The sequence below is a fragment of the Ruditapes philippinarum genome, unplaced genomic scaffold, assembly GCF_026571515.1.
Source record: "Ruditapes philippinarum isolate M1 unplaced genomic scaffold, ASM2657151v2 ctg6043_1_1_1_1, whole genome shotgun sequence".
Lineage (NCBI taxonomy): Eukaryota > Metazoa > Mollusca > Bivalvia > Venerida > Veneridae > Ruditapes > Ruditapes philippinarum.
The window spans coordinates 13,964-39,979 of record NW_026862343.1 but is presented as its reverse complement, the minus strand read 5'-3'; the positions used below and the strand labels follow the sequence as shown (position 1 = coordinate 39,979).

Genomic DNA, 26,016 nt, shown 5'->3' with positions numbered 1-26,016 from the left:
TGTTCAAATTCTCATTGAAATATGCAACAAACCCTATTTTAAAAGATAAATTTTTTTCATTATCGTTCCCCTGCAACAACTGTGTAATCGTTAGCAATTAGGATTTTTATGAACTGCCTCGAATTTTGTCTCAAAGTTCATTTTTTTTTGGGGGGGGGGTAGGGGGTGATTAGATTTGTTCAAATCTATCTTGTCAATTTTCATGGTTAAATATCAAATTTTCAAGTTAAAAATCTACAAAATAAGGATTATATGCCAACTGTGAGGTGGTCAAATGTAAGTCATGGTTCCAAGCTTTAAGGTGGTCAAAAGCAAGGTATGGTTATATACATATATGTAATTTTATCTGAATTGAATGTGATATACTAAAAAGGTTGAAGAGAGCACAAATAAAACGTTTAACTTTGTCAACAAAACATGTTTATTTTATTTATAACAGCTAATTTGATGATAATGAACAAACAATTTTATTTATGTAACAATGTATATGTGCTAAAATAACATTTTTTCCTTTTTCTTAAAAAACATAACAATTAAAAATTTCTAAAATATGGTATAATTTTGTCTTTTCTTTAACAACTTTCTAATTTATATCTAACAATTGTTAACAAAAATAAAATATAATGTCAATTTTAAAGATGTCTGGAAACTTTGATACTTTTTATAACTTTTAAAACTCTAAACTGTTAATAAAAAAGTACAAGAACATTGTTTAAGCATAAGAGATACTTTTATCAAATCTTATCTATATCCCTGAAAGTCCTTAATAACACTTCCGAATTCTCTATTTCCACATGTTTCTTATTAGTTTAACCAATAATAGCGTTAAAGTTCATGAGTTTAGATGATAGTAACAAACACTGCACGAAACTGATGAAAACTAACATATGTAAGTCACAGTTTAATAATAATATAAGCAGGAAATACGTTATTGCTTTGCAAAATATGAGATTTTTCATCACATTGCAAATGGGAAAAGGGATTTCAATTAAAATTTAAACATAAAAAATTAAATTGTGTCTTAATTGTAGAAACAAAACTTGGAGTAAAAATGGAAATAAAGGAAACAGCAATTTATTAATTAAAAATTCCGAGTCTGTCCATGAGAGATACTTGGATGTGTAACTTATCCAACGCCTCTTAGCACAGACAATTATCAATTGCTTATCTATTCCATTAATTGTGTATACGAGTTGTTATTCTCAAAACAAAAGTGCCAAAATATTTGAAAATTGAAAATTTAGAAGAAAAAAACTTATCAAAAACCTCAAAAACGATAAGCAAAACCCAAACAAAAACGTGTTATTTAAGGGAAGAGCATTTTTTGTCAGGAAGAGAGAATACATTACTATAAATCAAACTATCAGTAAGAAAAGGTCATATTTAAATTATGTCTTGAAACGAACAATTCAAATTATAAACTCGCAAAAAGTAACAAATATTTACATAACTACCAACTTAGTAATATTGCAAGATGCAATTTTGCAATGGACTGTTAGTATTGAGCAATATCAATAGATGATATAACATCTTTTTACCCTAAAATGTAGAAAAAAATTACCTTAACTGCAATGTTGCTTCAGTTAGAAGTAAAAATCAGTCAAAGCTGACATATGACCTTTTTAAGTTAAATCAAATTCAAAGCATGACAAATGAAATACAAATCAGATACATTTTTCACCTTATTTAAACATGAAGATTTGTTTTGCTCCACCCTTCAGAAAATTTCTTAACAATTTCAAGATATTGGTTATTTATCAGTTTTCTTTATTTTTAGTATTCTTTATACAAAATAATATCAATCATAAAACTTTTGAAATTCTTACAACGTGTTTTTCCCAAATATGAAAATATGAAAATTACAAGTAAATCTTTATTTCTTATTAAAACTTTGAAATGTATTGTCTTTGTATCAAATTCCTCATTAGATAACAACTAATAGTTTATGCCAAACTATAAAAATACTTTACAAAAAAGACCGTGTTTCCTTTCCTATGTGCTACAAGTTTGTATGTTTTTACGATAACTTGAGCAAATAAAAAACTTTACAACATCACAATTCTAAAATACCAGCTAAAACATCCACCAATTTATCAATAATACATATATTCAAAAATTTCATCAGTAACAAAAACATGTCATTTATTATGGCTGCCTAACATGAACCATTGCTTCGCAAAGTCAACGCACATATTGCAATTACTGATAAAATATTGGAATACAGGTATTGTTTTATTCTTAACAAACTACCACATATCAAACATGGCAAAATTATGGACCTTTTTCAACCATCATATTATAGGACAATCAACAAAGTAAAATAATCACAAATTCCTTATTGTATAATACTTATCAATAACGGAAAACAACTTTTATCACAGTTTCAAAATCCTCGAAACCTTAAAACCGTCGAATTCCAAACTTTAAAATATATGTGCCATTTTTTTCTAAAAACAAAATTCAATAATGAAACAAAAACAACATTAATAACAAGTTTATCTAAAAATGGCAACACTATCATAAAACCACTTCTGTGAAAAAGATATGCAAGGCGCATACATAGTGCACAAAAAACTTCCTTTGTAAAAATAATATTTAATTGTCCTATACATTATACAAACTCTTCAGTTAAACTAATACTTTTCATCAAGACGACATTTCTTTTTATTTTTTTTTTCAAAATTATTTTCTACAACAGCTACTAAACAACGATAATGCATAAAACCAAACTAATATAACAAAACAGACAGTTAGGGCTCAAATGGCCAAGGTCGCTTCAAAGTCAAGTGATATTTTTGATCATCGCAAATGATTAATATCCATATTTTAGATATAAGTCCTACAAAACAATGTTAATTTTTTACCAAATCAAAATACTGTTTTAGTCTTCTTTTGATACGGAAGCGCTTTTATTCAGAATATTGTCAGATTTGCCCGTTCTATGTTAGGCCAAATTAAGTAAAATCCTATTCAGAAAATATGGAAAACCATTTAAAACAACCTAGTAATGATAAATATTAAACTTCTCTAGCCAGTCTGAACCCTAAGTGTCTGCGTTTAAAAAGGGGCTTTAGCCACTTTAATTAGACATTTAGTTATTCTATAAATATCATAACCAAATATGTTGAACATTGGAAAGTAAACATAACCTTAATTCAAACGAATTTTATAAAGAATTTTACTGAAGAACATGTGCACAGGAAGACATATAGAAGTCATCCACCATAATAAACACAATTTCTCATGTTAACATTTTAGTGTTCATTTCTTTTCACATAAAGTTTAGCAATTTCTATTTAAAAAAAAAGAAATAATAAATCAAATATCTTAATTAATTTTAGTATTATATTAAACAATAATATATCTTAGAATCTAAAAAAGAAAAATCTATTAAAAATATAATAATCGCCTATTGAATAAAACTATTCTTTTATTAGAGAATATGAAAGCATGACTGATTCGATCTCTGGGAGAATCGCACACGCATAAAAGTCAATGAAATTGAAGAATAAATAATAATATTACCTTATTATAAGTTAGAAACTGAATATCTAAGAACACATATAATAAATGATAGAAATACATAATCAATTTAAACAATGACTTATACACATTATTTTTCACAGATAAATACAAAACGTTTTTAACACAATAGAAATAGAAAAAAATGTATCTGCTACATATAGGATATAAATATGAAGACAGCTCTAAATTCATGTAGCATTTACAGAATAAGTGTCACATTTGTATTCACGACACAACAATAACGATCGAGTGTATAATAAAATTATCAGCACCGCCGTATGATACACGTGATAAAAAATGGATGAAATATAAAACTTGATAAAAAATGATACTCGTCACGTGTATTGCAATGTATATTCGCAATGCATCTTATGTAATATATATGATGACAATGATGAAAATATGCGGTGAGACAATGAAGTTATGGCATTTGATGAACATTTGTCAAGAATATCAAATATAAATATGCGAACCTTGAGCTGATTCAATCATTTTGTTCATAAAATAACTAAACAAGACCGCAAGAACTCTGACATAACTATAAATTCAGTTTATAAACACTGACGTATGTTTAACTAGCACTTTTCACGGGTTCCGGCTCCGGATTGGGACTGTTTTCCGATGGACAGCCGGATGGACATCTGCTATTGCTACCTTCAGATGAGAGACTCTGTACCCCTGACCCATTTGCTTTCGATTCAATTCCAATATTTTTCATATATATCAGTGGTCCACCAAAATTCACTGGAATGCTGATTGGATGGAACACCCTTGGCCCTTGCTGAGTAGCTTTGGCAAAAAAGTCATATCCAACATTTGATGGATGGATTGACAAGGGAATGTAATGTGTTCCCACAGGATGTAATACAAATCCTGGGAGGTAACAGGATGGCTTTACCTCGTCCCCTGTACTGCTTGATTCTCCGTTAGAGCTACTGTTGTTATTTGAACTGTCCGAATTCGGATACTGAGAGGAGATGCTACTCGGACTTCGTGAGCGAACATGACGGAACTTTCTCTTCATTTTCTCACATCGCTTTTGATCTTCTCTTGAGCTTATGGATGATGAATCACTCGGATTTGCCATCTTAGGCGTTGTCTCCTCAGAAAACCGCTTTGTTATATTATGCTTGAATTTGTATACACTACTATCATTTCTATCTGAACTTGTGTCCATACTCGTTTGGCTACTCGAATTGTTTAATGTCGGCACTGGCTCTAATGGAATTTTGTATGAGCCATTACCAGAGTATTTCATACTTGAATCTGTTGTATTGGAGATATTGGACCCTGGACCAGTAGAAAGACCCGAATCTTCGACAACATTCTTTGCGTTGTATTTACTTGCAAGTAAAGTCCACAGGTGTTTATCCCTTTTCAAATGTTCTTGCGTAATTTGTTGTGCACTGGCAAATGACTCAAAACTAGGAAATGAATTTTGTGGGCTTGTATTTTCACTCTGAGCAGCTGGCTGAGGCGGTGTAGTGATCTGGGCTGTATTTTGAGGTGGGCTTGGGTAAAACTGAGGTGGGGGACCTGTACCTCCAGGTTCAAGAACAATAGTTTGACCATTGTGAACGGCGTGAATATCTTCCTCAACGTGTCTATACTGCTCTTCTTTAGCGGCTTGGCTTAGAGATTCATCTACAATTTAAGGTATTTGTTTAATTTTAAAAATAAATATCTTCATTTACAACCAATATTGCTCATTTTAAAGAATATTTAGTATAAGAGAGATATAATCTGTACAAATAACATATGCAGATAAATAATGCGTTTTTATATAACAAATACATTTTCTCCGAGGTAGTATTTCATTAAGAAACCAGCATAAATTTTGAAACTTATGTAAATGTTACCGTTCATTATCCGGAATTTCTCGCCGGCTTGTTCTAGATGCGACATCATCCTGCTGCAAAGTTGATCGTGGGCATCCCAACCTTCCACTTCCACCAGGTACCTCATCACTTCATCTTGGCATTCTTTGAATCCGAGAAAGCGGTCGGGCAGACTTGACTTCAGCCCTTTTAAATAAAATACATTACATAATTACATTATCTATATATACACAGTATTGAAATCGGTATAATGAAAATATTGATGTAGAAGATGGATGTTTCCGAACCTACACATTTGTCAATGTTTTTAATGTACATTCATCGACAAAAGCTGCCAGAGCAAAATTGAAAAAAATCTAATTTTTTGTACCAGTTACATGGACCCCCGTACTAACTTACTTCATCCAAAGTAAGAAGAAACCCCAATATTTCTTCCAACCAGATAAGAAAGACATCACAATAAATAAAGATTGATGAGCATGAAGAGTGAGCAAAAAAAGAGATTGTTAAAATATAAGGAAGACACAAATATGGTTCTTTGACACTGCACTTCCTTTCAATGGTATCTATCATTAAGTATTACTTAGAAATGCAGAGTTATGGTTCTTTAATTTTACACTTCCTATTTCGAGACTCTACTAATTGTGTATAGTTTCAAAGACAATCTTGATAGTTTAGAATTAATTTCAGGGCACGCATTTATTAATATTATAAAAAATTATTCAAAAATTAAGGTAGAGTTATGATTCTTGACCACTGCACGTCCTTTCAATGAATTGTATCACTGTTAGAAATTTAAATAAAGTGCTTTCAATAATTTTCAAGTTATCCTCCGGAAGAAAGAATGTGACAGACGGACGGACAGACGGACGGAAGATGGACAAGGCAGTATTTGCATCTCCCTTCGAAGAGGATAAAATGAGATTTCAATTGAAAAATATTATTTTCCCTTTGTGTCCATCTGTTGAATTATTTTTGTAATTTTTGTATCATATCCCAATTATGTTTGCTTATTCATACAAGTCAAAGAACGTTGCGTAAAATTCTACTTCAACTAAAACCTTATAAGAGTAATAATAGATAAATAACTAGAACATACTATTGTTTTACTGGGTTAAGCACAATATTTAGCAGCCTTGAAGTAATAAAACCGCTGACAGATACTTAACTAGTGTAACTAGATCTCACTAGTATTAACCTGTTTGTTCTGTAAATTACCATCGCCACTTTATCAATCAGATATACACGTTGAATAAGAAAGAATAGTGTTGAATAAGAACTAATAGCTTCATTTAGTTGAGAAAAAAAACATGCAACACCAAAAATGGTTGCTTCCTTTACTATTTCTTTAATACAATTATGTTAATAATAAACTTTTTTGCTTACCATCGTCACTTTATCAATCAGATATACACGTTGAATAAGAAAGAATAGTGTTGAATAAGAACTAATAGCTTCATTTAGTTGAGAAAAAAAAAACATGCAACACCAAAAATGGTTGCTTCCTTTACTATTTCTTTAATACAATTATGTTAATAATAAACTTTTTTGCTTACCTCCTTGTGTGTTTGTTTTGTTAGTGAGATTTTTGATGTGCCTAATGGCCATCTCTATAATCTCCGTTTTTTCAATCCGTCCTTGACCCTGTAAATCAAAGGTGAAAGGTAAGTTACAAGTAATGGCAGGTTTGACACCAATAAATGGTGTGTACATAAGATTATTTAAATTGACAGTGTTAAATATATTTAAAGCAATTAATCAAATGAATTATCTAATGATGATTAAGTAAATAAAGATTTATTAAAAACTATAAAATATTACAGATAAAACACGATGATTACTATTCCTACAGTATTATATTACAAATGAAAATGAAAATTAATAATGTAACTCAAACTTGTTACTTAAATCGTATGGTATCATGGAAAGTAGTAAGAAATGTAAAGTAAGAAACATGAATCGGTTAGTGTTAGTATAACAGAAGAACATAAGAAAAAGAACACTCTATCCTGCTTAAACAATAATACTATAAATCCAGCGTTGACAAAATCAGATGAAAAGAAGATTATACCAGTTTTTCCGATGGCAGAATATATTTTACAAACCCAAGTTTACATACCAGCGTAGGCCCAGGGGATATTTTTGCGTATTTAAAGTACCTGCGACTATATAAGCTAGCTGAAGTATACATATGTAGATTAGGGGTAATGATAAAAACAAGGAATAAATTGTGATGAAAAAGACAAAAGGTTTAGAAATCATATCAACTTCATAACTGTTCTCTACCTCCAATCATTTCTTTAAAAAAATACAGTGATGTTATACAACATCAAATATATGTTTTCAGATAAAATGATTTATAAACCCTTTGTACATAATTAAAAGTAAAAAAAAAATCGAAAAAGTTTCTGAATGTGAACCGAACATTTCAGGGCATCTGTGAAAAACATGAACATAACAGGTACATCTACTTTTGACATAAGGTTGATCACATCATGTGTTAACTTTGGTGTAAAAATGTCAAGTCAGAACAAACTTTTCATAGAGTCAAAATATTGTAAAGTTAACAATCACAAAACCATGAAGCGGCACTTCATTTGTTTTCATAAATTAAAAGAAAATGTTTGACTACAATTCTATACATGTACATTCATCAAATGAAAAAGGAAAACTTAGCTTTTTAACTACAATCACCAAGGATAAAACTTCTTTAAAAAATATTAATAAAAATAAAACAATAAACATTAAGATATTACATTTCTAGTCATTAGTATTAAATATCACTAAATTGAAAAAAAACTAACAAGAAACAAAAAATTCATATACGTTTTTCCTTAAAATTATGCACTCATTGTCAATCTGTAAAACGTTCATATTGTATCTTAATTCAGAAATGACTTTCATTTTATTAAATGTAAAAGAAAAGAATTATGAATTATGAAATGCCGCTTCAATTTACATTAATACAAAATAAAAATCTCATATCTCGAGCCAAACTTATATGTAATTTAAACAATGTCATTCACACTAAAAAAATATGGTAAAAAATATTAAATAATTATATTTTTAATCGAAACAAAAATAAAATCAGTAAAGTCCAATGAACATCTTTAAGTGAGCTAGTTGAATGATGGAAAGGATTATATTTTTAATCGAAACAAAAATAAAATCAGTAAAGTCCAATGAACATCTTTAAGTGAGCTAGTTGAATGATGGAAAGGATAAATTCAGATTTCTAAAAGGATAACTAACATACAAAATTAAAATTAAAAAGAATACACACTATAACACTTCAAGATATATTTTCCACTATTGAATAAAGACCGCATGGGATTCTAAACAGGGAAATATAACCAGTTCTTTACATTTTGATCCTCATAAACAATTGACCTCGTTTAAAGCTAAGCAGCAACAAAAGAGGAATGGCTTTTAATACAGAAATTTAATTGAACATTAAACTTATTTCAGGTAACGAAATTGGACACCAAGGTGCACGTGCTAGACTTTCATTATTGGAATTTCATTTTTGAATTTCTCCTTAAACGGCATATCAATTTGTTGTTAACTTTATTCTTGGTAAACGTTCAAATGTATTGTTTCATTATAAAACCAGTACAAAATATGGTATGTTACAAACATTTCAGTTATTTTTTTTAAAAAAAAAAGATGGTTTGTTGCAGCTTGTGCATCATATTCGTTGAATAAGATTTACAAACAATGAAAAGCAATAAGATAGAGATTTCAGACGTATCTATCAACCATTACAAGAGAAAGAAAAAAAAATACAATCACAAATCATACACTAGTTGCTGTCTTTACAGCTGCATGTATTTGCACCATGTTGGAAACAATACTTTCGAAAAATTAATTTTGATCAGAAAATTAATAATGCAACAACTTCTAGCAAACTACATTTGGCGAATCATGTTTATCACAACATGTTTCTAATTATACCATTTCAGATTCTGTCAGGTTTGACGAGGTATCTTGTTCAAAACGGCATGCCTCAACATGTGACAAGCTCTTAGGCTAATCCTACTTTAGCCAAATTACACCTGAGCTTTTTCATTGTTCTATCTAGTGATTTTTCCATAACATCAACGCTGAGGCAGGCAATAAGCAAATAATGTTTATCTATCACTGTTAGGTGATTACTCTGCTTTTACTATGAATGAAAAACCGATAGGAACCAGAGACAGACATTCAGTCACATGTTCGACCATGTGTATTAAATGATCAATATTCCTATCACGCTTTCATGCAGATTTCAAACAAAAGGCTTTGTAATATTGCACATGGACATAACAAATGTATTTGTTGATATTTTCAAATTTCTCAAGTAATTTATGGGGTTATTCAAAATAATATTTTGTTTTTAATATTTGAACCTGTTTTTTTTTCTTTCTAGAAAATTCTTGTTGCTCATGAAGGAAAATATAAAAATTGTGATAAAAGAGTAACCAGTAGCAAAGAAAGAAGTATTTCATTTCTAGCTGACTTTGAATTTTAAGAACACTAATTTAAATGAAATACTAAGTTGTTTTTTTTTTAAATCCCTATAGAAAGTTTCTTGATATTTTAATGCAATTCGTTATTTAAAGATTGCAAGTAAAAAAATCCAACGGTCTAGAGTAAAAGCTATCCGGAGAATTGTACTAAAAATTAATAATTTTAAGCAAAATCTTCACATAGTTTAGTACTGATTAGTTATCTATTTCTAAATCGTCGTGTTTGTTTTCTACCCTTGCTTTAGTTTGTCAACATAAATTCTGTAAAAACTAAGCTAAATAGTAAGTATAGGACAAAAAATTAAGTCACTTTGAAATCACAAATGAAACAAAAATGAAATATTTCAAATAATAATCAAAATTATAACGTGAACAAAAAGAAAAAAGGACTATCATATAAATAATACAAAAAAATCACATGTCAACATACGTAAAAAGGCTCGAACAAAAAGTAATCTTTACTTGGCATATTACACCCAAAGTTAACGCCTGATGTGCTTGCTTGTATCAAAAGTAAATTGACCTGTCATAGACTATTCTTCCGAGAGGCTGACATTATGTACTTTGGCATTATAATAAACATTAGATCCAAGTTTGATAAATAAAAAATCTACTTTAAATACAATGGTACTTTTAATAATTAAATATATGTATATATCATTTAATTTTCAAGACCTTCTTATGCTAATTGTTATCATTCTACGAAAAATTTACAAAAGAAAATTAAATAAAGCAAAGGGAATTGCCAATTTACAAAATGTCGCCCCTCTCGAAGGAAGTGTGCGGCTACATTGTCATTTTGTATGATCAGAGATGCTGCCACCAGAAACTGTGGCCTAAAAAGAAATATTTCCTATCGAACAAACAAAAAAATAATAAAAAATTATATAAAACCATTAATCATGAATAGTCACTTTTTGTGGTAACAAAGTGCCATTTAAAGTAGTATTAAAGATACCTTCGTCCAAGCAGATCAATCTTCTGCAAATGAAATTCTTGAATAATATATAATGTAAATCCAATGGTACTAATCTCGGGCCTTGGACAACCATCCGATTAGTTTTACAAGAAATCGGACAATACTGATAGCATTTTACTGATAAGCTTAACAAGGGGTAGTCTTTTATATATTTTGTTTTGACTTTTACTTAAAATTTGAAATTGTTTTTTTTTAATATAACTATGGTTTTCTAATTGCATTTACAAAAACACTCGAAGGTATCCTACTCCATTAAATAGGCTTTTCCATTTAATCATGCTTATACCATAATTCATGGATTTATAACTTTCTAGCAGCATCTTTGATTAGAAAAAATGCAAAAGTCTGTTCAGAATCATGTCATTTTTGACATTTCATTTCTATTGTGTCTTTACCCTGCAAAAATTCAAATATATCTGAATCAAATAATATCAGATTACTTAATTGGCCAAAACTGAAAAAAAAGTATTTTGATTTTCAAAAAATGCAAATACTTGAATTTATGCAGGTGTTTAATATAAGCATGGTGTTACTGTATAAGGTTGTATTATGTTCTAAGAGAAGAAACCGGATACTACTTTAATTTATGTTGGCCGTATCTAGTGCTACACGAAGAAGCACGATACAACTTTAAACGCATCACCTCGATGTACCCGTGAACATCTTTTTTCACAATGTTATAGTTTTTTGTTTTCTTTATGTTCTATTCATTTACTTGAAGCAGGTACTTTTAACAGTTCATTTTTGTATCGTCTGTGCATATAGCAAGCACCGTGGCAATTTACTGTTGCATGCAAGGCTGTGTCTATCATTGGACTTTGTTAAATGCAAAAACGTCAATCATAGAAAATGTTATTCCCTTACTTTCTTATTCTTATTTTTACAGAACCCCCTTAAATATTATTTAATCCCGGCAAATGTAACCTTTTCTTAAAATAATGATAAATTGAGAATACAAAAAATAAGGTATTTAGAATTTTAAAAATGAAAATATTGCTTCAAACGTAAAAGAACAAGAAGTAAGTTAAGCGTAATTAACAGTTAAACATTTGATCAAGGTAGGGAGATTTGCTCTGAAAGTTTTGCCTTATCAAGTTGTCGGTGTATATTCACTTCCCTTTCTTAAATCATTTTTTCAAGAAAAACTATTATTTAACGTTCGTTGTCAAGCCTATGCTGGTTTCCTGACATTCACTCTTGTTTGCAGTATTCAAAAATTATTTGTATAGTACCGTTCATAATTAAAAAAAACCCAAGAGATAACAAAATACAATGATTTTTACAGCCTTGCGTATTTATATATACAATTTTTATTCTGCCAAAGTCGCGATTAGGCCATGTTGAATTTTTATAAATGTTCTGGTAATGCCATTTTCATCAAATTTCATATTGTGCATCATTTAGATTTTACATTTTAAAATATTTTTTCCCAAGTTTCGTATCTTATCAATCAATCAAGATGCATGGTTTTTAAATCCAACTTAAAATCATTCCAGTTTTTGGTAAAATTTAGATATTTGTACCAACCGAACAAAGTTCCATAATTTTAGATCCAATTTCATTTCGATTTTTTTTTTGGTAAAATAAAATTAAAATGTATGAGTTAGCAATTTCCAAACGACAAACTCATTTTCATTTTCGCTTTTTAGGATCATACTTTTGTATGTTTTGTTTTTTTCAGGTTTCCCTTTTACTATAACCTAACTTCAGACTGTCAAATAAATGGCAAATTAACAGAATTTTTAAACCATCTCCGAAAAAGAATTTTGTACATGGCCTAATTCTTTCAAGCGTTTCTGTTTTCAAAAGCCAAACACTGAATAGACTAAACTACTGTTCCAAATCAGTTGTGTTAGTATTGTGATAAAAGATGTTGTATCTCAGTAAAAGCAGTACCTGTTTCAGATAGTTTGTTGGAATCAGTCTACTCAAATCCGCCAAACAATTGTTCATACGGTCCCTCCGTCTTTTCTCTATAATTCTGTGTGACATTGGGTCCTGTAAAAGCAATGGAATCTTAAATTGTGTCCAGATAACGTAAGTTAAGATAACATATGATTTAGATTGATCGGTTTGAATAAACTAATAAATCAAAATAGTACATGCATGAAAACAATTAAAAGGAAATAATAAAATTATTGAAAAAAAGGTTTAAAATTTACACAAAAATTCATCTATTAATGCCATTGATAAATAAATAAAACAATTTTAATGTTTTATTTTTGAAGTTTTGCGACTCATTTTTGTGTAAAAAGTTGCTCAGAAAAAATGTGAAATTCATTCTGAACTGAAACATCCATTTTAAGATGTTCAGTGTGAATGGTTTAGATATATAATACTTGGTTTATATATTCTGAAAAAGAAATGTCCTTGATATATCTTAAATATATCTTTTTCGATACAAACTCAATATTAAGGTTTTCAAAAAAGTCACAGTGCCACGTCATAACGCTTCTAAGTGCTACAAGTGACACATATAAGAATCTTAACTGCCTTACACTAAAAGGCCAATATGCCCGCTTTAACTTTCAGTTAAGAGCGTTATGCCCGCATTTGCATTTTCTTTCAGGCCATTTAGTATATGGATTAGGTGAGCTGAAATTAACAGCTTACCCTAATAGTTTTTGGTTTCTTCACAAATGTAAAGTCAAATTCCTCCCCTGGTGATGTGGAAAAATTGAGCGATCTGAAAGAGAAACAAAACATTTGATTATTATACATCTTTGCCAGCATCGTCGCTACGCTGAAAAGTAAAGATAACTGTTCACATCAAACACACCAGCACTGAAAAAAATGACACAACATTTATACATGGCACTACAATACGTGAAACTAAATTCCGAGAGAAAAAAAATCTTCACTTAAAGCAAGGACGCATTGGCACCATTGCGAAAAGAGTCTGCACAAGAGGGGTATAAACTGTTCATTTTTCAAAAACCTAACAATTTTAGACACAGTTTTACAATGACTTGTAATGACTAACGAAGTTATAAATGTTACAAGGATAAGACCCTTATACCGATTCATTAGGAGACAGTGCAATGCAGTAATTTCGATAAGTTTCAATTATCTTTTATAGTCCCATAAGAACCTTAAATAACACATCAGTAGATGTTTTCGACAGTAGTTCCTCTGGTTAACTTGAAAACTTTTCAATTTTGGTTGACAGTTGTTCCTCTGGTTTAAATAACTTGAAAACTTTTCAATTTGAAATATGAATGTTTTGTGAATCGAAGACAACTATGACGACAAACACTTTAGTGTTTCATGTCAATTCTAATGTAAACAAAAAACAAGTTATAAGAACATATTAGTAGTTGACAATGGACAGCAAGCAAACATTTTATAAGCTATGCTTATTATGAACTTGTGCATCTTGTGAACCTATATGGTTACCTTAGGTTGTACACAAGAATAAAAGATTACCTTAAGGGTCAACTGGAATAAAGACTTTAAATGCTAGTTCAAAAGATCCATTAATTTGCATATTAATTACACATTTACCACATTTTGGTGATGCTATAGCAATTGCTCAAACAATCTTTCCTATTTCTAGCGCCTGACTGTGACCTCAAAAGGGGGGACAATGAAAGTATATGAACAAAAGAAACCTTCCTTACTTTATGCATGGTTCAGTAAGGCTACAGTCTGTAGGCATCATAAGCACATTAGAAAAAGTTGAAATATTTCACCACATCGCAGATGCTGAGGTGACATAATAATAAAATGAATGTTAACAATTCCTTAAGGTCAAGCTGATAATTAGAAAAGACTGCGCTTAATATAAGTCAAATTTAATACTTTATAAAGTAACAATTATCAGATGGTTTTGTACACATGCAATCCTTTTTAATTATCACACTGGCCAAAAAATTACACAAGAATGTAAGTTACGCCTAAACTTTAAATCCCTGTTTAATCACTGTTTCATGGTATTTTAATTAATTACAACTTCAAGGAGAGTGATGGTGTGCAAGCTATAGATTCCCCATTCCGTAAGTTTTGATTTTTTAAACTAACTAACCATGGGAACTATGTGCCATTCTTATAATTATTAACAACTGTTGGCACCAAGGTGCTGATAGTAAATTGTCGAATTATTAGAGCATAATGCAAAGGTTTGTTTAAAGTACTTTATCTGTGTGACTGTCTGGTTGTTATGCCGATTTCAATGTCACTAAAAATGTTCGACTTGCATGAAGATTCAAACCTATCCAAAATAAAAGAATGGACTTGGAAGTTAGGAAGAGTCTCCTTATTGTGTTATAATATTAAATAACTACAGCACAAAAATGTTGAACAATGCACCATGCAGTAAAGTGTAAGCTAAGCACAACTTTTACAAAGCAATAGAAAGGGATTTTGACTTTTGTATTTCTAAATGGTAAAGTTCCCCACCCTACAAAGACAGATGCTAAATTCCTAGGCACTGAAAGCTTAACCTAACAGGCCATTTTGGTGCCACCACTGCGCTTCTCTAATGAAAACAAATAATGCTCAAAGTTTCATCAGTCTGTTTTTCTAATATATAATGAAAATAGAATCAACTTAAAATTTGGAACGTTTAATTCCTTATTGTTAAGATTGTCAAATTTAAATTACTTAAGACCCCTCACAGCCTGTGGGTTTGCATCCAGTTAGGGACTATGCATTTATCACCATTAAAGCTGGACAATCACCTTATGAACAAATATAATAAGGTAATTAACAAATAAACTCTGAATTAAATTGAAAAAATTGGTAATTTATGTGATTATTATTTGAAATTATGGTCACAATCGAAAGGTTTAAAATCTAGAAAAAAAGTATTTCCAGTTGTTAAAACTCAGTGGAGTCCCTTTAGTTTACAGTGTACAAAAGGATTTGATAACTTACTTAATGAACTTTTTTCATGAACATTTTCTTTTTTATGTCTTGAACATTGTTTTCTCAGTTAACTATCCCTGTATTGTTTAATTTGCACACTCCTACGTTGGCAGGTAAATTTATATTTATTTTTATATCATGCACAAATTTATTACATTTCATGAAAAGTATGATTATGAGTTAACAGGTTTTTTAATTAGTAAACCTAGGGATTGTTGAACATATCGACTCTTTCAGTCTTACTTGATAATTAAAGGATTGCTGTGGCATACAGTACATTCTTTGCAGAGCAACACCTTTTATGAGAGAAAGATTTTGGTTGTTGTTGATAGGTGTTTGCTTTTCAGAGGGTATAATTTATATTCAGAAGTCTTACTTTTCAGAAAAATTGTTTGCTATCATTATAAAGAGGTTACTTGTAAAAGAAGGCTGTGGTTGTTCAGTACAGGTTGTACTGTAAATATTATTTCTGTCAGGAGTATATTGCCTTTGTTTATTTACATTATTCTTAGTACAAATTCATACAAATGATTCTTTGTATATATTCGTACATTACCTAATGCATGCAAAACAAAGAAACTGCTTATTTATATTTCTATTCATATGTTCGCTATAGCTTTCAAGACACTCAAACACGTAAGCACCGGAAGTCAATGCATCCAAAAGCTCCAGTTTTTTCTGAAATAGCGAGAGATTTGGGCCACATTCCTACCCTCTCCACGTTACAACACTGCCAAGATGTAGTGCTTTTATTTTGGGTCCTTTTTAAATAGCACGGGACATTTCCAAACTCAAGTGTGTATTTGTTACCATTTGACTGTCACTGCTCAGTACAGCCTATGGTAAACTTCCGGTTAAATATTTCTTAAAACCTAAATTTGTTAAAATAATGAGTCATTCTATATTACGTTTGATAAGACCAAAGGGAGACAACTTAGAATATAGTAACTTGTTACTGCCCCTTATAGATAGTATGTTGTATTGAGAACCAAAATGATAATATATACTTAAATAAAGTATTGCATACAATAACATAAAAGTTTCTAATTATTATTAATTCTAAACATAATTAATAATTAATAAGTGTTTGATACCTATTGGCTGCACAATTACACGCATCGAAATGTTGATAATTAATGATGAAGCTCTCGGTTACATGTAAGAATTTTTTTTTGCAAAGTAATCATTATTTTTTTAGTTGTTTTATTATTGATGCAATTCTGTATCTATGATTCACATGAAACAGTTAGGGTTGTGGGGAGGCGATGGGGTGAGGTTGAAAGGGTATTAATGAATTATAACTGTATTTATTTGTGACTTAACTTTAATATGAAAGGATATGTTAACCACACTATGCTTAACTCCTTACTTAACTGGAAAATTTGGCATATGTCTTAATTTTAATTGGTTTTAATGGCTTCTAATTTAAAAGCTGAAAAATCCTTAGGTGCTAGTTAAGTTTAACTATGGCGCACTCAATCCTGGAAAAGAGCAGGTCACCAAAACTTGTGAATTGAAGGACCAGGTAACTCAAATGGGGTGAGATGTTTACTTCTGTATGCATCAACACTGACTTGCCAGTTTTGTTGCCCCAAAGTGGCCTGGGATATGTATACACCAATAGAAGAGAAAAGAGGATAAGGCCCTTTTCTAAATTAAATGAGAATAACCCACTGGTAAAAAATAGATTGATAATAATTTATATCAACATTCCTTACATTTTGACTATCTCTCCTAACTTTGATTTTAATGGTTTTTATTAACCTGTAAGTGTGTTAACCTTAAATAGTTTTTTCTTTCTTGAAATATGGTTCTTATCTCATTATCTATTACCAACATTAGAAGTACTAATAAAGATTTAAGTTTATATTGTGAAATTTACTGATGAATGTACATGAATGTTCATGGAAATTTCAGTTTAACTGTGATGATATTTTTCATAATTTTGTTTCAGTGAAATCTTCTACAAAATATATTTACAAATAATTTATTTGCTGTTGAATAATGTATTGAAGAGAAATCATATTTCTTTCGTTTGAATCAGATTTTCTGGTCAATATTCAATTTAATTATAAATAACTAATTAATAGAGACTGAAAATGGTATTACACTGTTTTATGATATAAATTATATCATAGATATGTTAAGATAAAGGCCAACAAAAAGATTGAAATTAATAAGTGATGACTTGTAGCATTTTAATCATTGGATAATGTGCATAATTGAAAATGAGCATAAAAATTCCTACACTACATGTATATAGCGTAATTGAAAATGAACATACATGTATAGATTTGTACTACATGTATATAAGGAAATTGTATGTTCATTATGTATATATACGTAGTTTAAACACCCTCCCCGATAAATGACTTGAAAAGGCACATACAAATATCCCGAGGGCTTTTCACACATCACGTCCCCTAGGCCAAGACCCGTGCGTCACGATTACCCGTGCAGACCCGAACATGCATACATGTACAAATACAAATTAACAATATAAACATAACAAGGGCATCATTCATTAAGCATTAACTGCTTTACAAATAATGTAAGTGCATTATCATGTATCTAATTAGCAATCTAAATGAGTAAAATAAAGTAACGAACCGCTCATCGGGCACCAGGATCTTGGGGGCTGAGGTTGGTCCTTCGTTAACAGGCATTTTCATAGAGTTATTCTCCTCGTAGTCCATCACTGAAAGTTCAGAATTCATTTTAAAATCACAGCTTCCAATTTTCACTTCGTTACAAATGCAATCCTTAAACTGAAATGACAATTCTTAATAAAATGTTTACTACAAACAAAAATCTCGTAGACAATTTAATTACTATACACGCTTTCCCTCACGTGCGGTTTATTCTATATACCTATCGTTTAAACAGTAGTCACGCGTATGCAAGCATGGATTTACTACGATAGTCTATAAATAGAACTAGGTCGATATCGAATAAAACAGCCACCATACACTTTAGTAGTTGAATTGGCTTTAAACGCGCTGTAATAAAATAAATAAAAGAACAATTAGGCGGATTTTAGAGGAAATGTTAGTATTCAAGCTAGCAAAGTTTTGATATAAAACGATAAAAAATACTTTAAACATAGAAAATTAAAACAAAAACACAAAAAAACTTTACATTGGACGTTTTCTTACTTTATTTTATATATATTGAGCTCAAAATTTATAATGTAAAGTCAACACTATTTAAAACAAAACTAATATTTAAGAGTATATCATTAATGTTTAACCATAGCAAATGTATTGTTAATATAGTTAATTACTTGTGAATGAAATATTAGCGCGTTTTTTTCGAAGTATCGAGTTATCACACATTGTTACAACGTGACAGCTTTCGGAACACAATTTTACACGGCGTTGTGTGCAATATGTCTGTAACGTTTGGTGCAGAAACGTTTTTTTTGTTGTTGCTTTTTTAAGCATGCCTATCTTTTTATATTTTTTCCGTCTAATGACGCCATAAAATTCATGGAGTGTGCAAAATTTTAGTCAGACGAGATTAAATAAATAGATAAATGAATTATAAAGATTATGTACACATATATAAAAGACAACTGCTACTCTAATTCTAATGCATTGCTGCCCCCCCTTTCCCTCCCCCCCCCCCCCCCCCCCCCGAAGAAAAAAGAAAAGAATGCAAAATCACCTATCACCCGGAAATTAACTAGAACAAAACCCATACAAGCTTACAAGTAAATATATAAGAAGCCATTCATTTCCAAACACAGAATTCTCTTTAGAAGCGTTTTCAAGAATCGCCTCTACGAGCAATTTGTTATAAAAAATAACTGATGAACATAAATACTTTTCTTTTGCTTTCTCGTTACAAAATATACCAGAAACTTTATTACCTAATTTACTATTTTAAGAAAACCGCTGAGGCTCGGATATAGTAATTCTTCTGAATTAATTTGGAATAGTTTCTTTTTTTTAAGAGTCGGGTAAAGCCACACATGCGCATAAACATTAATACATTTACGCGGGAAAAAATATATATCACCACACGATGTTCTATGGAAAACTTCTGATCACGTTTTACGGCAGGAGAAAGAACCGATATGATGACATCATCAAAACAGATAGTTTTCACACCGCCCGTTGTTTCCCGTTATTTTGTCTCACACATATAGTGCGTACGGACAGACTATTAACTCTGCGTGTACTTTGTAACAGAAGTGCCAAAAATGTGTCTTTCCATTGTCCAGTCATTAAATAACAACCAATAAGGAACATGCTGCCCTAAAGGCGACAATTTTGAATGTTCTTGAATAAACTAAATGAATATTTCGTCATAAAAATAGCAAGAAGAATTGTATATTGAATTGCAGAAAAAATCGCTCGCGTCTGATTTACTCTCAACACGGCAACAAGGCTTTCAATTGCAACAAGGATAAATGATACTCGGCAAGGTGTTCCGAATATCAAATTGCGTGCGTCGCAGAAGTAAAGAAAAAAAAAACACTAGCTAACACATAATCATTATTTACTGAAACTGAGATGATGATGATGATGATAATAATAATAATAATAATAATAATAATAATAATAATAATAATAATAATAATAACAATAATAATAATAATAATAATAATTGCTAAGTTTTGTCTAATATAGATGTTATCCCTAAATTTGGGCGTTCCGTTTCAATTATGGTTTCTTTAAACCGATAAGTGCCCGTAAAATATTCTGTATATTTTATCAAGTAACATAACTTCGGCTATTCTCGTTCTTTTCTAGTTTTGAAAGGCAATAAACTCAATCTCAATATCCCTGCAGGGACCAAAGAACATTGATCAAAATCCGTGCGCAAAACAATATAGTTCGTTGCAAATACACAAAATAACAAAATATGAAAAATGCAATCTTTTTAACAAGTAAACCCAAAATTTGATTCTTTAACTGAAAAAAAAAAAAACTACAACAAATCCCCCATCCCACAACAATACACCCAACAACATATATAACAACACACGCACGCACGTACGAACGCACGCACACAAACAAACACAACAACACTTTTAAAAAACTAAGAAACATACACAGAATAGATAAAATAATGAATATTCAACAACTGATCTTATTTTCAAGTATCGAGTTTGGATCCTACAATTGAAATACCAATAAATAGTAGTGTTTCCGTAGTGTTTTGTTTTTGTTTTTTTTTTGAAACTGATAGTCAGTTGCTGGACAACGTACAATTGGAATTCCAGGTTCCTTCAAGCGCCATCTTTAAACATAACTTGCATTCTTATTTTATATCATTCGATAATTGATAATTTCATTAATTAAATCAAATCACTTTCTAAGAACTTTCAATCTATAATCACCTCCGTCAGAAATAATAATAATATCATAAAGTTAAAACATGTGATCAACACGTCTTTGTTTTGATATCACTGTCGAATAAATGTGCGAGCGATCAAAAAAAATCTATATACAGAGCGATTGCACGAGGGATCTTGCGTGGATAGTAACTGAATTAACTATTTCATATAAATTCAATTATTATGTGTCTAAAATCGTTTTTTTTTTTAATTTGAGCTGAAGTATAATTTATTAATACTAGAGTGCAATAATATAAGTTATCGGACCCGTACTGCTAGACAGAAAAAAAACTGATTAATTGGACCAATGGACCAAAAAAAAGAAAAAAAAAAAGGAAAAAAGACTTCATACTAACACTATATGCGAAGGTGATGTTATTTTTTGGCCAGTGACCATGCAGACCATGATTTTTATATTATCTAGAGTTTTCCATGTAATTACATATTAAATAAAGATTTAAACCAAATCAGCAACTAAAATGCAACTGTTCAACCAGGACTACAGTAGCGTGCATCTTAGTCGGAGCGTTCTCTTCAGTACTTACATTGGTCCGGTAAAGAAACATGACTTTTTCTTTATCCGGTAAGTGCTTGAAATAGTTATATTAAAGTTCTATGATAAAGTGGCCATGTGGTAATAAAGAAAATAATTATTTCTGTGGCAATTTTGAGAAATTAATTGAGAATCTGTCTCCTGCTACGTGAGATCAAATCATATGTTATTATGACAGCGTCATTCCTTTAATGTCACTTGGAAAAATTCGCTTTAGGTATCTTGTACAAACATTACGGGTCCATTAGCTAAATCAAACGTTGAAATCCGAATTATCGACGTCCGAATTATGTGCATCTTTTAAAATGTTGTAAATTGTCATATTTCTTCCCCTTCTGAATACATGTCCAGACTTGTCTAAATAGTTTTTGAAATCAAGAAAATGAATTCATCTTTCAGTTATTCAGTACCAAATTTAAGAGTTCTCACAGTATCTCAACTAAATTCTCCGATGTGAAGATTTTATTGACAGATAGTTTGGTCATTTTATTGACAGATAGTTTGGTCATTTTATTGACAGATAGTTGCTGTTAATTGAATCCACAGTCTCTGCTAATACCAAAAGCATTCACGTGTGAAGCTGGTGTATACTTTTATGTAAAAAAGAGGGAATTTGAATTATCCCCATAATATATATAATAGCAATAACAATCAGTGAGATAGATATTTTCTATAATTCTCACTATGATCATGTTAATAAAGGATCTCTTTTCGTTGAAGATTACAAAACACAAAATCCATGTACATGCATGTTTTTTTTCTACCTGTCCATCCAAAAACGTTCTCTTACCAAAACTGATTCTTTACTGACGCATCACATTTGGAGAAAAAACAGTTCCAATGTCCCAGTTTTTTGGATTTGATATTTTTACAACATTTTAAAAGGAAAAACTGCAAAGCACCAAACTAATTATTACACACAATCCTGCGTTGGATACATACATTTTGACCCATTCCATGAAATTTCGAAATTGCTTGAAAAGTGTTCTGTTAAGTGTTTCAGCGCTTTGCAGCGAACAATATATATTTTATTTTACCGTACTTGATTGACTATAGTCGCTGGGATAGTAATACTGCTTTAATTCTTTATCTGAAAATATAAAAATAATAAAATGCATTAGTTTAAAACTATTACCCTGATCATGCTGATTTTGATTTTGATCTTTCGGCAAAGACGTGCAGACTTGGCCTCTAGGCTGGAGACAAAGGCTTATTACATTTGGTAGGATTTCCTCTTTTTTATTATTATCATTATTATTATCATTATTGTTATTATTATCATCATCATCATCATCATCATCATCATCATCATTATCATCATCATCATTTTCATCATTATTATCATTATAGTCAAAGCATGATACAAATTCAGACTACTCTCGCGTTGGGTTCCCGGAAGTAACCAGTACAGGTGTCATGTGAAGAAACATGGTCGTGACCAAATAGGGATCGAATTGATGAGCCACCAGGCCACCACTCCTTTTTTGCACGAAAGAAAAATGGAATGTACAAACGAAATGTTCTCAATGTGAAAATATTTGGGAAAAAACAACAACAACAAAAAAAAAAACAACACCTGAAATAAAATAACCGGCATGTTGTAACCACGTGACTACCACGTGACTCTGCACTCAATTAACCTTTATATATTTTCTTCCTGAAATTTCCCACAGTTATTATTACTTGAAACATAAGAATGCGACTTTTCCACGCGATGGATGCCCTATTTGTTAAATGGATTTGTGATGCTTTGAAATCGGTAGATTAAATTTGAGATTTGAGGGATTTACCTTCATTAAACGTTTTCACATATTAGGACTTTATCCTGGCCGAGGGTAAAAGCGCAAAGGACAGTGACCTTGTATTTGCATGAACATCTTACTTTAACTGTATACATTCATTTTTATCTTGTCAATTTTCACAATTTAACAAGATTAAAACGCGGACGTCATAATTAAGAGAGTAGAAATAAGTGACATCTCTATAATCAGTACATGATAACAGTTTAAATAATGGCCTATATATTTACACCTCTTAAGCCTCATTTTTTGACACATTACAATATGCTTGTATTACACTTAATACAGTAAGTACAATATATAAGTTTGAATAAATAAAACAGTGCGTTGAATGTTAATGATATGCATATAGGAATGTTAAATATCATAACTAACTTGATATTAATTTATATATAAAACACTCTAAATCCTCAACCTTAAACAATGAGGTACCCACAACACAAACATCAGAAACAAACAGAAACAGCAATACCCTCTATTAAAGAAGAAGAAAATAATTAAGACCCACCTCTCTCCATCCCCCTCAGAAAAAAATGCGACGCCTAATTTTTCTAAATAATCTATCAAGAAAATGCGAAGGTTTGAGATGGATCTTCACTAGCACAACGAACCAACGCATGACTTACGCATGTCATTAATAAGCACGGTATGTGAAAGTGTATAAAGCTGCATTTCTGCCAAAAACGTATTGTTCGAATTTTAAACAACGTTTCCCAAGTCATTGTATGATATAAATATACTTGGTTATTGTGCGGAATGGTAAAAACTAAGTACTAAACATAACAGTCCGAACATTATATTATGTTTACGTGCAATTTTCACTATATCCATAATATCTTTCTATATGTTTACCTCTACAAAAAATAAATAACGTTTCTTTATCTGATTTAGAATAGTAGCATTAATTCACGATAAGCAAACTAGGAGTTACAGCTTTGAATCGTTACAGTACGGTAAAGGTTTTTGCGAAAGTAAACATATCTGTTTTTGTTGACTGAAAATGACTCAATACAGATTAAACATAACCTATATAATTTATTATGTATACTATCCGGTTGATTTTCCGATAAAGTAAAATAAAATCATGTAAAATGGAAATCATGTTAATACTCTAAAATAGAAAATAGGGGCATACCAACTTCAAAATATTAGGTTTAAGCTAATACGAGCAACAAATTGTCAACAAAAGTATATAAAAAGCGAAAATCGAACTCGCAACAGGCGAACAATATATATTCAGTTTAAACACAGCGAGTCTTGTGTTGAAATAGAGAAAAATAAACGAATATACATGTGTACTTGCTCAAATCGGAAAAAATGTTAATTTATTTTAACATATCTCACTACAGAACAAAGTTACCTCCCCTAGGTTAGAAACGACATTTGTGTTCATAGTATTAGAAAACGTGATATATTATCTTTACCAAAATGTCCTTAATCATAAGTATTCTGCTCATTGTCATAGAATCTCTTTATAAACATAATCTTGAATCAAATCGAAAAATGAATAAAGCTATATTGGTAAGTTTTAAAGACTTTCTCTCAAATTTGTTTGTATGTTACATAACATCCATAATACTATAACTTAAATAAAAATAATAGCGCTTTCTGGGCTCAATGGGCCTTTAATAAAAAATATATATTTTTTATGTTATGTATTTTATTATCAACAAGAATGCATAGATCTATAAAATACTGTATTTAAATATTTTGGACATACATTTCATATACGCTCTTCTGTAAACTCTTTACTACATTTATTTATTTATTTGTTCGTTTTTTTTTATAGTATTTGAAATTATATTAACATTCTTTCCTAGCAAATGTTTCTCAGCATGAAGTATATACATTTAAACAGATATTGAATAAGTAGCAAAAAACCTAACCGTGTGTAAAGAAATAAAGAATTTTATGACACGAAAAAAGGAATTTTTATATATAAAAATGAATAGATCTATGTCTTGGAAAAGAGAAATCTGTTTTGAATAAAAAAAGAAAGAAAACAAAGTCTATAGTATCGGTACCCTGTTGAAAATAAATGAAAATAAAAATGAATTCAAGAAAAATAGCAGCGTAGATTGGGTAAAAAATGTTAAATAGAAATAAACAGCGGTATAAAAAATGTATGCAAACTTACCAGATATATTCTCAAAATACATGTGTTGATGAGTTCCGATCATATCTTCCAATCACTGATTAGATATAGATCTAATATAAATGTAAATTTGTTTTGAATATATCTATCTATATACTACATATGCGCATGTTAAGAAACAATAAAACGTACATTCACTTAAAGAGTTCAAAGTATCTTTCCGCTAAATATCAAATATCTTTTAGAATACACTAGAATATCTGTCAGATTTCACAAGTGAATAGTTCTTACAATTGCGGCCTTATATAGACTATAGACCACTGGTAGAGCAATGGTGTGTTTCTATTGGTCTGTTATGAATATACGATTTTGACACAAACTGTGATCTTGCTAATTATTCAAGCTCTTCCCTCGTGTAGAAAATTAGCACATTCTATTTGCATCGAGATATGATAATATATCGGAAATTATTGTCAGGTATAATTTAAGAGACCTTTTACATTATTTGC

At 30.3% G+C, this 26,016-nt stretch overlaps 1 protein-coding gene across 3 annotated transcripts; it reads right to left on the bottom strand.

Annotated features, from left to right (window-relative positions):
* Window positions 1-1,690: 1,690 nt before the first annotated feature.
* Window positions 1,691-25,736, bottom strand: LOC132718759 (formin-J-like). 3 transcript variants are annotated; one of them, XM_060702484.1, is made up of 8 exons: window positions 25,550-25,736; window positions 22,656-22,703; window positions 18,327-18,414; window positions 13,464-13,536; window positions 12,747-12,848; window positions 6,920-7,007; window positions 5,385-5,549; window positions 1,691-5,169 (listed from the first exon to the last, which is right to left on the bottom strand). In XM_060702484.1, exons 1-8 carry the CDS (start codon window positions 25,590-25,592, stop codon window positions 4,097-4,099), a joined length of 1,680 nt encoding a protein of 559 aa, XP_060558467.1. In that variant the 5' UTR covers window positions 25,593-25,736; the 3' UTR covers window positions 1,691-4,096. The 3 variants fall into 3 exon arrangements, with proteins under 3 accessions (XP_060558467.1, XP_060558468.1, XP_060558470.1); XM_060702485.1 differs by lacking the exon at window positions 25,550-25,736 and having other exon boundaries at window positions 22,556-22,678; XM_060702487.1 differs by lacking the exons at window positions 22,656-22,703; window positions 25,550-25,736 and adding an exon at window positions 18,588-18,606.
* Window positions 25,737-26,016: the final 280 nt, after the last annotated feature.